The 14,221-nt window shown below is 30.3% G+C and overlaps 2 protein-coding genes across 2 annotated transcripts; one reads left to right on the top strand and one right to left on the bottom strand.

Moving 5' to 3' along the window:
• Positions 1 to 4,571: 4,571 nt before the first annotated feature.
• On the bottom strand, positions 4,572 to 5,653 carry LOC121223697 (thaumatin-like protein). Its single transcript, XM_041105838.1, has one exon. It carries the CDS (start codon positions 5,544 to 5,546, stop codon positions 4,761 to 4,763), a length of 786 nt encoding a protein of 261 aa, XP_040961772.1. The 5' UTR covers positions 5,547 to 5,653; the 3' UTR covers positions 4,572 to 4,760.
• Positions 5,654 to 10,450: 4,797 nt separating this feature from the next.
• Positions 10,451 to 13,146, top strand: LOC107887970 (myb-related protein B). Its single transcript, XM_016812178.2, has 8 exons — positions 10,451 to 10,535; positions 10,755 to 10,909; positions 11,004 to 11,058; positions 11,125 to 11,182; positions 11,372 to 11,466; positions 11,559 to 11,662; positions 11,778 to 11,906; positions 12,091 to 13,146. Exons 2-8 carry the CDS (start codon positions 10,776 to 10,778, stop codon positions 12,959 to 12,961), a joined length of 1,446 nt encoding a protein of 481 aa, XP_016667667.1. The 5' UTR covers positions 10,451 to 10,535; positions 10,755 to 10,775; the 3' UTR covers positions 12,962 to 13,146.
• The last annotated feature ends 1,075 nt before the right edge of the window (positions 13,147 to 14,221 follow it).

The raw sequence follows: 14,221 nt of genomic DNA, 5'->3' as shown, positions 1-14,221 counted from the left end.
CATACCAGACAACTTGGATTAAATTTCAATTGTTTTTTGATTAATAGCTTTATATCTCCATTTCTCTTTCTCTACAAAATCAGCATCCAAGAACCTTGAAACAAATACATACCCAAAGACTATAAATGTCTTCAAAACTAGTGAGAAACCCAATTGTAGCTGTAACATTTATCCTAGTCTGAAACTTATCTTTTTCCTTCATTTCTTTATGTTTAACACTGAACCGAATGTGTTGTAAACACTCAATACACAATGAAATACTTGTTCCTATTAGTCAGATTTTGCACTAATGTAGGATCAATCTTTTCCCCTTTCCAATCGAATACATTGAAAGCCATTGTTAGACTTGAATCAAACATTACTTTTAGACCATAGATTTTGGTTCACCATCTGAAATTTCGTGGCTTTCAACATTTTTGTTGGCTTCCTCCTCCTCTAAGGAATTCTACAACTCACAAAAACAACAAGATATCCATGTTTACTAAAGATTCCAAAAATGATTAAAAAAATAGTTCTACACTCACATTACTCATGTTACAGGCCATCAATTCACCATTACTGTGATCATTATTAGAAACCTCTTTTTTAACTGATCCATTGCCATCAACATTCACAAAGTCTGCACCACCCGAAATAACATTTAAATCATCCCCCTTATCCTGCAGGATTGAAAGTAAGCAAACCCTTTAGCTTGACAAAATCAAAATTAATTAATGCACAAACAATGTCAGGATAAGGAGCATTTGAAAAAAGTCACAACATGGATAAAATCAAGCAAAAGCATGCTCTGACCGAATATTCTAGGAGAAACTCTAGGCTTTTTGACAAATATTGACATATCCTCAAATCATCTATTGTCCTTTCTCTAAATACATCATGAGATTGAATACTTGTAGAACATTAGGAAGAAGAATTATAGTGCTCTTAGGAATGAAATAAAGACAATGGTACTAAGCATACCGGTAAGGGAATATTGGTAAGTGGTACCTTTTGTATTTAAGTAATTGGTTAACTGATTTTCGAAATATCAAAAGTTTGCATATTTGAAATACATAATAATCCTGCACAACATTCCATGAAATGCCAACCCCACACCACAATGCTATAACAACTATTATTACTTCACATCATGCAATGATCACTACCATCACAACATTGCAAATGGTCCATAAAAACACTAACAAAAAAAGTAAAGAGATGAACTCTCTGGTGAGAATCAGAGGCATTTTTCTGGACTTTGCCACCTGAATTTCCAGTTTCAAGATTTTCTACATTTTTATTGGAACCTTCTCCTTGCAAAGTGTTCTGCACTTAACACCATTAGGATACAGTTCCTTATTTCACTATAAATCCAATTCCTAAACTCATTACACAAAATTCCTCACTAATTCAGCAAATAGTAAGGGAAAAAACTCACTCACCTCACCTTTCTCATGATTCTCCTCATAGTAGCCTCTCAACTCACTGTTATTCACAAAAATTCCCATAAAAAACGTGTCTACTTTATTCTTTTCTTCTTCTTCTAATAAAATAAAGGATCAAAATGTTTGAATTATATATAATGAATGTTTAAATCATAACTTTTGTTTTTATTTTTGATGCTTAAAATGAAAAATTTTAATAATTCGATGATTATAAGTTATGATTTTTAGATTTATTATTTTATTACAAATTAAAGAAAAAACAGAATGAAAACAATGTTTGTTTTTTTTGGTGAAAACAAAAAAGAAGTATCTAATTATTTACATCTAACACTTGAAAAAAAACCTTTAGACTAGTCTAAATCTAAAATATACTGCACCATAAGGGAGGGAATATCAAAAAATTGTAGATCAAAACTAGAAGGCAACGCTTCTTTTGCCAAACAATCAACAACTTCATTTGCCAAACAATCAACAACTTCATTTTAATCTCTGGGAGTATAGCGCAAAATTCACGAATCCCCTTAAAATAGCAGATTCTAATAATATATGCATCTTATTTGTTTATTGCTTAAAAGGGCCAAAACTCAAAACCCCACATTTTCTTTGATGTTACTTCCATAATTATTTAAGTGTAATAATACAACATTCCTATTATATACAAGAATTAGGTTAGCAAGCAAAGTAGTAACACCAAAATATTTAACATTGCCTAAAGGTATGGTGGAGTTGTTTATATTATAATTAGGATTATATTTGTTTTTGTACGTTAGATTAAAAAGTAAATCAGTTCATCAGCTAAAATTTTTATCTATTTCTATTATTAAAAGTTGGTCCATGTATATGTATGTTAGCATGAGATATACGTGACATGTTGCATGTCACTATTTAATTATTTTGTCCGCCACGTTAGTTTTTAACAATACGTATAAATGTAATTTTTAACAGAAAAGATTAATTTGTTTTTTGATCTAACGTATATGGACTAACTTGTTCACTTCTTTGAGTAAATGGAGTAAAATGCAATTTGACTCTTAGCACTAGACCTACTCATGGGTGAGGCCATCTGAAAAATGAGAGAGTATGGACAAAATACGATGCCCAAAAAATGAGCCTGGGTAAAATTTAAGGCTCGTTTTCTATATGGGCCGGGCATTAGGCAAGATTTGTTTGACTTGAGCCTAGCCCAAATATATTATGGTATAAAAAATATTATATTAATTCTTATAATATATTAATTTTATATGTTAAAAAATAATTATATATGTTTATATTTATATTTATAATTAAATCAACAACCCAACAACAATTAAATCTATTATTGAAAACCTAAAAAAAAAATTACCCAACTAAATAACCCAACCCGAAATATAAAATTTTAAAATTATATTTAATACAATAAAATACTTATTACATTTATTTGTTTTTTTAATATAATAAAATATTTATTATATTTATGGTAGTATTTTTAATATAAATACTTTTTAGTGTATTAGAAAACTTTTATTTTAGCCCTTTTTAGTACAATTATAGTGTATTGTATTTAAAAAAATATTTTTAAATAAAAATTAATCTAAAAAAAATTAAATATAGACAGGTCAAATCGAGACCGAGTTTATTTTTCTTAAATTAGGTTGGACTTGGACAAAAAAGTAAATTCATTTTTTGGGGTGGATCAAGCCCGAAATTAAAAAATTGATCTAAATACTTTACATTCGCCTGAATACTTCTACTTAATATAAAAACTTTCATAGTACTTTTACCAATATGAAAATGATAGGTCAATGGACTACAAAATCTGTGAATTTCAAATAAGGGAAATATACCCAATAATAAAATCAAACATAATACATACACATACACATATAATATGTTTATATGTATGTGAGTGTAGAAATCGGACTTGACAGATTGAAGTGTCCAAAACAAGTAGTTTTCATACAAAAATTTCAGAGAAGAGGCATATCACAGTACTTGGTACTTGACATCATGCCAAAGCTGCATTAGTTTCACTTTGAAACATTACTAGCGTGCATGCATGTATGGTAGATGTCTAGTTGATTCGTGTAATCATTTTTAAGAAATGTTTGTATATACGACTTTTCTTTAATTTCGTGAATAATAAAAAAAGAAAAAAAGAGCCTAATGAGTAGAAGATTCTTTGAAAACGTGTTGGTATAAGTATTGGTTACATTCTAAAGCTATCAATATAAATTTATTTTCTTTTATATATTAATTAATTAAAAAAATCAAATATTTGGTTGCATAATGGATATGATATTAAGTAGGAACTGGTGAACAACTTCACAATTGTGTTTAGGTTTTGAAAAGAAAAAAATATTTATTTTCAGGGAAAAATTATTAGACCTAAATAGAAATGAGCTAAATTTAAGGGCTTAATTGCAAAACTGTCCAATTATATATTGGATAATGTATATTTTTATTATCATAAAAAGAAAGCCCAAATATACCTAGGACTTAATTGTTACAAAAAGATTGTTTGGCTGAATAGTCAATTTTTTTAATAAACGTGACATCTTATATTTATAATTTTTTAATATTTATACTTTTTAATAACTTTTTAATTTTTAAAATAATTTTTAAAATTTTTTAAATTTAAAAATAATTAATTAATTGCTGATGTGGCAACCATGTGTATGCCACATCAACAATGTTAACAGACGTTAATTTTTCTATCATTTTTGGGGTGATTTGACAAAAAAATACAAGTTTAATGGTTAAAAAATGTGAACTTTTAAATTGAGGGTTAAAATGAATTTTTTATAAAGTTGAAGGGACAAATAAGTTATTATGCAATATTTTTATCCTCCATGCTCATTTTACCGTCCATGTTTTAGGTTTGTAATTCTCTCTTTCGACAATATTATCTTTTAAGATTTCAACTTGCATTCTCTCCTTAAAAATGTAATGTGATTTACTACTGTGCCCAACACTTGTATGGATAAGACATTTAGTTTTAATTAAATTGTTAAAAATAAAAAAATAGAGAAAAATGGTTTAGCCATTGACTCAATTAATTTTTTAATTTAGTTCAATTGGTTCCGAATAGTTCACTCAAAAACTGGTTTAATTTTTTGTCCAATTCCATATATTAATCAATTCCTAATCTGATCGACCAATCCTGTTCAATTCGAACAACAAAGTTGTATGGTTTTATAATTGTATGATTACAGAATGGTGATAATGAACACAAAACAAAACCCATAGAACATATGCACATCAAGAAATGTGCTCAAATTGCATTCGAGTTTATTCCATTTATTGATATAAACCTAATAATTTGTGTATAGAAAGGACTTAAACCATCCCAAATACTCTTCATGGGCAGAAAATAACCTTGTAATTAGTCCCTGTGGGGCATGTAAACAAGCTTGTTGGGTCATCCTTTGGGTAACTATAAGCATCGGGGCACCTTTCCTTGAAAAACCTCGAGAAGTTGGTAGGTCCACAGTTCCCTGAATTACAGCAATGTTCTTCAGTGTTGAACACTGGGCAAGGCCCGTTACAACCTCCGGGAACCTTCAACTCGTTCGGGCATTGTCCAACAATGTCGGCCGTACACTTGATAACCCTAGTGCACCCTGGGGAGTTGGAGCTAAACTCCATAGGAACATTAAAGCCATCGATGTTGGAGATGTCAATGAAGTCTTGGTGCTCATATTGGTCGATTGCATATTCAGCTAGTGTGTTGGGAGCTTTACCGTATCCCTTGCATTCGAGGACTCCACCGCAGTCGCCTGTCTCGCATGAGACTTTCCCGGAGGCATCGAAATTGCATTTGGTTCGAGCCCAAATTCGGGCTTGTGTGGTTCCAGAGGCTGCACTGATTTGCCATGTTTGACCTTGGTCAAGTCTCTTGCCACCACCCGGAGATGCGGCAGCCCAAACGGTGTAAGGGCAGTTGTTCCTTATATCAAATGTGGCTGCATGGGCTAAGCCTAAAAGGGTTAAGAAGAGGAAAGAAAGGGTTGGCAAGGTTTTGAAGGGATTCATCGTGGATGAAATACACAAGAGTTGGCTAAATTGTATATGTCGTAGTAATATGGGTTTAATGGTGCTTTGGAGTTGCAATTGGCGAGGGTTTATATAGAGGGATGGAGCCATGGGGGACGGCCATGGCAGTGCTTTGTATGATTTACGGATGCAATTGCGTGCTAGAATTTTGTTGGAAACTATAGGATTTTATCAAGATGATGATGTTTAGAGATTTGGCTTCACCTCAAGTCAAGTCAAGAGTAGCATTTATGCATTGTTAGGCCATTCAGAGAAATTCTATAGCTTAGCATTGGTATAGTGTTACTTTATTAACATTGAATTTTTTTTCAAGAAAAAAAACCTAATATAGTTGTGTTGAAAATATATACATACATGTGTTGACACTTTCATGTTACTCACAAAATCTAGAAACTGACAAATAATTTTTCTACACGTAAGTTTTCAAAGTTTTATTACAAAAATTTTATTATTTTCCACTTAAATCTTTAAATTATAGGTGAGTGACCACCTTGGCCTGATGGCCAGAATATTTATTACCTCATGTGTGGCTTGGATTTGAGTTGCATTAGTCGTATTACTGTTAGGGCTTTACCCGCCACTAATCAAAGAATAAATTCTTTAAAACTCCACCAATAATAGTTATTGAATAAGTTTTAAATGTTTCTTTTACAGATATTGTAAATAGACCTAATCTAGTCTTTTTCTTTTCCGAGATACAACAAGATTTTTTTTAAATAAAATAATCAAAGACTCTTCCACGTTAAAAAAAAGAAAGGTGTAATGATTTTTTTGTCTCCCAAATTTTCGTCTCTTTTAACTCTTGAACTTATATTCTTTTTCAAATAATCTTAAAATGGATGAAAGAGTTAATGTTTGTTAAATTTGCAACGTGGCATACACATAGGTTACCACGTGGATGACATGTCAACATTTAATTAATTTTTTAAAATTTTAGAAATGCATAAAAAAAGTTAATGTTTTTTTAATAATTTTAATGATTTTTTATTTTTTTAAAATTTTTTAAAATTTAAAAATTAATTAAAAGCTAACGTGTCATACATGAGGCAAGTCACGTGTATGCTACGTCAATAAAATTAAAAAAAACATTAATTTTTTCATTCATTTTGGGTTATTTAAAAATTACATAAAAATATTCATATAATAAGTACTTAAAAATTAATATATTTGTATTCAAAATTTTAATTTATATAAAACAATTCATTATTTTATATTCAAATTGTGTGATATTTTTTTAAAGGAAAAGGATTGGGAGTGTTATCTATCATAGACTATTCTTTGTCGGTTATCATGTGATGTGAAAATTAGAAGATGGCCATATGGGTCTTTTTGATGTTAGAATTAACGAATTTGATGGAAATTAGTATTAAAAATTAGATTGTATTTTATTTTGTCGATTCAATAAGTAGGTAAATTAGTCTTTATAAGTTAAATCAAAGAGTAAACAAGTTATGCTGTTGAAAATTTTATCCATTTCTACTGTTAGCATGATGTAAAATCTGATTATTCTTTCAGTCATGCCAAATTTTGACAATATAAATAGATTGAATTTTTAACAAAAAAAGATTAATAGTGCCTTTGAATTAATTTACTTATTTTCTGAGTAAAATAAATAAAATATAATTTGATCCATAATATAGAGTCTTCATAATATTTTTATAAAAAAAAAGTCTTTATTATCCTCTTAAAAAATTTTATTTTATATAAACAAAAAAGGAATTAATGTGTAGAAGTGGAAGACGTCATTCTTGTTAGGCATTTTGGGGTGAAATTGTAAAGTTTGTGGAATTTGAAATGTGTGGCAGTCATTGAGTTCCCGTTAATTGCGGTCTCAAGTATTTTAGTCAGCACTGCAATGTATTTTAATCATGAAATTTCGAAAATTTTGACAATGATGTGCTGAATTTTATGTGTTCTATTCACATTTTGTTTTAGTGATAAATAAAAATAAAATATATTATGTGATTCGTTTAAAATACTATTTGGTTTTTAAATTTATTTTTTTAATTTAAATTTTTTTAGTCCAATTCGGTATCTAAATTTGACATTTTCATTCTTAATTTCGTACCTAAATTTTTTTTTAGTTTTAATTTAGTACCTAAACTTATTAAATATTATATAAATTACTCAAAGCACTTACGGTGTTAAAATTTTCATGTTATACTACAAAAAATGTCATCAGTATTAGAGGAAATTTGTGTTAAAAATGTATGCATTGAACTATGATTAACGAATTAATATTGAATAAGAAAATAAGAGTTTTAAAAACTCAAAACATAAGAAATTCATTATTTTAAATTAATAATATGAAAAAAAAAAGTTAAACTAAAAGTTATTTAACATTTAAATTGCAGAAAAGAGACGCCATGTCATCTGCCACATATTGATCAGCCTTTGATTATTTTTGCTACCTTATAAAAAAATAATATTGTGAGTATATTGGAGTAATTTGAATAACATTTGACAAATTTAGATACCAAGATACCAAATTCAAAAAAAAAAAAGAAGAGAGAGAGAGAGTAAAGTTCAGGTATCAAATTGAACCTAAAAAAAATATTAAGTACCAAGTTAAGAAAAAGTATCAAATTCAAATACCAAATTAAGAAAAAGAAAGTTGTTGGTGCTTATCGATGGATTTCAATTTCTTCCACAAAAGTATTTGAAGTGTCATTCATTTGGTGCCGGAAAATCCCTCAACACGTTTTGTATACCCCCACTTGGGATTTTGTTTTCCAACGTTGTAGAGAGCCCAAATGTCTAAAATTACCTAAAAAGACGACAAGTTCAACAGAGTATAAGAAAATGGTGCTCGACAAATGAGTTATGCTCTACATGTGGACTGTGGAATGAACACCTATAACCAATGTAGTCTGTTCCACACCAATTACGACTATTCTACTTAATGGGCACCATTCTAATAATAAACTAATAAAACCAAGTCCCAATAATAATAATAATAATAAAATGATACATCCACTAGTGTAGTATTAAAACACCAATAAGCATGGTGAGTTCTTGGTTCTTTAGGGTGTCGACGGCATTGTTAAAACCCCATCACTTTGGAAGCATATTAAAGATTAAGACTACATTTGTTTGATTTTTGAAAAATAATTTTAAAAAAATAGATTGATTTTTTAAAAAGAAAATCATATTTTTAGTGTTTAGATGATTTTGTGTATAAAATCTTTTCTACTATTTAATATTATTTAAATTATTTTTTAAAAAGTTATTCATAATAAAACAAATACAAAATATATATTTGTTACAAAATATTATAGTAATATTTTATTTTGACAATGGAAATTTATTTTCTAATAAAATAATATTTTATAATAATTAATATCATATAAAACTTAATAATAAACAATACTTAATTAAAACTTAATTTAAATTACATATATTACATAGAGAGTGAATATTGTTTATTTTTTAAAAATTTTGTTAAAATTTTTTAATATTAAAATATTAATTATTTATTATATTATTAAATATGTAATTAAGTATATATCTTTAATAATATTGGAAATTATAATATTTGATATTAATATTTTAATACTTATAAATATTTTAAAACATTAAAATAAAAAAAATTATTATTATGATAATAGACATAAAAATAAAATTACTTATAAATGAGTTTTTTTTCGAAATTCGGTGATTTTTATCCTAAATTTTCAATTTTTAATTTTAAAATTATATATTATTTTATTTTTGTATTTTCTGCAAATTAAACAAAATACCAAATAACATTACAGTGTATGTACACTGCCGCAAGGGCCCAAAACAACTTCAAAAGCAGCGAAGATTGAAAGCCTTAAAAGGAAAAAAAAAAGGGCTTGAAGAAAGACTTGGGCCAAATCATATATTAATTTAAGGTAAAAAAAAGTCCACAATTCTTTAAAAAATGAATACCATTAAATGGGCTTTTACCGATGAATGTTAGATGCAGTGATAAAATATATTGGACTTTCAAGATGAGAGGTATGTTCAAACCTTAAAGACGACATTGTTTGGAAGGGCAGCCACGAACTCCGAACATGAATCGTAAAACAAACATGATAATACAAAAAAAAAACAAATAGGCTTTTGATATTTAAGGAGTTTATTGAGTTGATGTTATTGTTTAACCGAATTCTAACTTAATTAAGTAATTATCAAAAGCCCTTCTTTTTATAAAATAATAAACATTTCGATAAGCATGTTTTTATCATTTCAAATAGTGTTTAATTTTTTTTATAAATAAATTTGTGACATACATTTTTTTTCCACTTGTATGTCATAATCTAATAAAAGTTAGCATAAATTACACTCATGTTACTAAACTATTAATAAATTTACGTTTTGGTCGTTAAATTTCAAATGTTATTAAATGGCCATTGAACTATTTAAAAATTTTCATTTAAGTCACCGAGTTGTTAAAATCGCTACTATATGGACTTCACTATTCGCATCGTCTATACCAATTAAAAGCTCTCTTTTCTGTTCTCTTCTACACTTCAATTTTTTTTCCATTAACCAGCTTTGAATGTCACAAATCTACAAACCAAAATCTAAACAACTTTCTTCTTTGATTGCCAACACTGACTGTTAGATCGACTTAGACCTAAAGTATGTTAATTTGCTCGCCAATAGGTACAAATCCACGAATCACTACTTAAACCTCGCTAGCTAAACTTAAAAAAAAAAACTTAACAATCCAGTAACTTAAATAAAAACTTTTGAATAGTTTAATGATCATTTTATAACTTTTAGAAGTTGAATGACTAAAACGTAAAATTACTAATAGAATAATAATATTTGACATAATTTACTATTAAAGTAATTGGGCTTCTCCTCAAGGTTGGCAAACGGTTTCCGTTTAAAAACGTTGAAAGAAACAGAAAACGTCGTTAAATTAGCCGTTAGAAAACCTTCCAACGTAAGCTTCTCCCCCGACCTTTTGCTTCTCCGACAAGACAGCACACAATAAAACATTACTCTATTCTAGTTTTCCCGCTACTTCACTTTCATTTCATCAATCTCCACGAAAAAGAAAAACACGAAATCAAAACCCCAAAATTTCAGAGCCTCTGCTTAAAGGTAATTTTGGGTTCCTTTAGTTTGATTTTGTTATGTATAATTTATGTTCTTATTGCTCTGTTTGGCTTGCCAGAAACCGTAGGAAATATTTTTGATCTTAGTGTTACATTTCTTTTACTTTGTTTTCTTTGGAAACAAACAGAAAAAAAGTTCACAGTGTTGAGAGAAATGATGGTGAAACCTTTTGATTAAATGGAGCTTTAAATTTTTTTTTTACAGGTTTAGCTCGTATTTGTAACTATGGTGGAAGTAAAAAAGGAGAAAGAAGAGTATTATTATGAAGATTTAATTGAAGAAGATAGATCATCTGCTTCACCTTATTCATTTTCAAGCAGCAGTTTTAATACTATTACAGCATCACCTTCTCTTCAAGGGTATGTTTTTATCATTACAATGTCCCATGAACTTGTCTGTGTTGAACATTGTTAATTAATTTGATAAAACTAAGCTTTTATTGCTATATACCAGAAGGGTAACCGGTCCGACTCGCTGGTCCATAAAAGGAGGGTGGACTAAAGAAGAGGTTAGTCCCTTGTTGTGACTGATATGTATGTATGTATGTATGCTTATGTTATTGTGGGTTGAACAGGATAATCTTTTGATTGAAGCTGTGAAAAAATGCAATGCAAGGAATTGGAAGGGAATAGGTGGGACTGAAATTTTTCACCTCTTTTCGCTTTTAGTTTCCAATGAATGAAGGCTTTTACTTTTAGTTTAATTGTATCTACTAGTTTCGGAAATTTCTTTCCACTATGCGGTTGCGCTTAGTCTTCATCGTCCTTACGGATTATTCGGATTTGCAGTTGTGAAATGTGCTTAATGTTTGCTATTTGCAGCTGAATTTCTCCCTGGAAGAACAGATATCCAGTGCTTGCATCGATGGCAAAAGGTCTTGAATCCCGGAATCTCGAAAGGACCTTGGACAAAAGAGGTTTGAATATAAAAGAGTACGTTTTCGTGGTATTTGAGATTCTAGTACCATTGATACGTGACTTCGGGCTGTTGTTGTTTTTGAAATTCCAGGAGGATGATTGTATTACTCGGTTGGTTAAAAAGTTCGGTTGTCGGAGATGGGCTGTCATTGCGAAGTTTGTGGGAGGTCGCATAGGCAAGCAATGCCGAGAAAGGTCAGTGCATTCTAGATTCTGATATGGCAATGGCCTATTTTTGGCTAACCAGGAGCCTAGTTAGTGTATCGTGATGTGATTCGGGTTTGTGCGATAAAACTAGTGTATATTTCAGGTGGTACAATCATTTGGATCCAACCATAAGAAAAGATTCATGGGGAGAAGAAGAGGAGGCCATTCTTACATATTATCACCAAATTTATGGGAATAAGTGGACTAAATTAGCTGAGCTTCTACCTGGAAGGTATGCGTTCAATAAATTAGTCCGAAAACGATTGCTACATATGTTGACAGTTAATGCCATATGCTATGTTAACTGGACTCGGGACACAGGTGTCGGACACGTTAATTGTTGAAATTTTGGACATGGGTAATACAGGAGGTTTGAATATTTTTTCTTCTGCTCATATCATTTTGGCAATTTGTAGGACCAATAATGCAATAAAGAATCACTGGAACTGTACCGTAAAGAAGAAGCTTGATTTGCACTCTCCTAGTCGATATGCCAAGGGCATCGATAAAGGGTCTTCTGATTTTCATGATCGGGAAACTATGCCGAAAGGCATGAAGGTCAAAGACGTGAGACAGCGTTTTGATGAAACAAAATTTGTCAATCAGAATGTTACTGTGGATTATAGTGCTGAAACATGTAATTTGGATTTGGTTCTTGGAATTGCTGGTCCACCAGAAATCAAACTAGGAGCAGACCCCGGTAATGTAGGAAAGTACAGCTCTCCAGGAGTGCCGTATGATCAGATGCCCGTGCATTTTAATGAGAAGGGTACAATCGATGATTCAATCGTTGGATCTGTAACGAGGTATGATAAGCACACCTGGGTACATGAACCCCAACCAGCCTTATTCAGGATGGTTTCTCAGGATGGTTGTGCTCTTCTTGCTTCGACATCAGTCGGTTCTCCATCAAGTTCCTTAGCTTTCAACCCGGAAAGCAAAATCCGGAGAACAAATACAGCATACTCAAGTGACTGCTCGTTGCATAACGAGCCAGCTCAGCGAGAGGGTTCGATAAGTACTGTATTTCCCATTGTGGAAAACGGAGATATCCATTTTAAAAGTTCATTTTGCCATGCTTCACCTCCTAACAAACTCATTGGAAGTCTCTCTCCTAACAGTAGGAGTCTAGAATCTATATTGAGGATATCTGCAATGACCTTCAAGAACACTCCTTCTATCATTAGGAAGAGAAGTTACAAAAAGGGTTGGAACGATAACATCTCGGAATCCGCCGCCTCCTATCCTGTAAGGACTTTTTCGTGTTTTCATATGGAAGAAATGTGAGTTCTGGATAGGGTTATGTGCTTGATATCACCATATCTATGCATTGAAAACCAGTACCTTGGTGTGTCAAAGTATATTACCACATATGTCTAGGGATTTTTGGAATGATATCCTGTTCAGAAACTCAACTCTCTCATTATATATACATAAGTTATATATGAACACCCGCATTATATATACATAAACTATATATAAACACCCACACTCACACAAACTGTCAGATTCAAGCAATGAAGTTTGATGTTTATTTTTACTTTCTGCAATCATAGATGCAAGTGGGTTTCTCTTTTCCAAAACAACAAAAAGATTGCAAGATTGAGATTTAGAGACCAGGATCAGAATTTAAAGAAAAAACATATCAAAAGAGAATAGTAAGAATAAAAAATAACATCTGATCTTAAGAAATAACATCTGTAAGAATATGAATATCACGAATACAAAATCACGACAGTGGGCGTAAGATGATATTTGATAATTGAAGGTGAAAATATTATGGCGGAATCTAAAATAATCTCAAGACAATGAAATGGATTTTTTTATGCAATTAACCCAAATGTATTAATTATTTATGAAAATGACTCAAGTAAAAAATTATGTAGGTGTCGCCTTACATGTTAGTCAATCGTACACTTTTTAAAGAACTATAACTTTTTTGGGTGCCGTCACTGTGTTAGGTGGCACTAGTATATACTTTTCAAAATATCCGTTAAAAATACGGGTATTCATGGTGGAGAAAAAATACTTTTTAACAGGTGTTGTCATTCTGTCAGGTGGCACCTGTTAAAATATGTTTAAAAAATATATGTTTTTAGGTTTCATCATTGTGTCTGGTGCCATCGATAATAATTAAAAAAAATCGTTGTAGAAAGAGTAATTTGAAGCTTTGGTAATTGTTTTAGAAGATTTGGATTCAGCTATTGGGAGGTCTGAACCATAAAAGTCAACGAGAAGGAAATATCTTCTTTAGTGTCGTAATCAGCACAAAAGGCCTCCATAAACAGTGACATTGGTGGCTATTAAGTACGACAGTTAGGATTTCCAATTAAGAAAAAAAAAGAAAAAAAAAATAAAATAAAGAACAAAAAGGACAATTGAGTAGGAAAGCTAAGGTCTTCATCCAGTGATGTGACATTGATAAACAAATAAGGCAAGAACCACCTATGAAGTAAACATCTATCACGGGTTTCCCCTTTATTTTCTTTTTCCTTTTTTTTTTTCTATTTCAACTGTTTCTTTTCAAAAAAATTTCTAGTTCACCTG

The sequence above is a fragment of the Gossypium hirsutum genome, chromosome A03 (genome assembly GCF_007990345.1).
Source record: "Gossypium hirsutum isolate 1008001.06 chromosome A03, Gossypium_hirsutum_v2.1, whole genome shotgun sequence".
Lineage (NCBI taxonomy): Eukaryota > Viridiplantae > Streptophyta > Magnoliopsida > Malvales > Malvaceae > Gossypium > Gossypium hirsutum.
The sequence above is the reverse complement of the archived record's forward strand: the minus strand, read 5'-3'. Positions and strand labels throughout refer to the sequence as shown.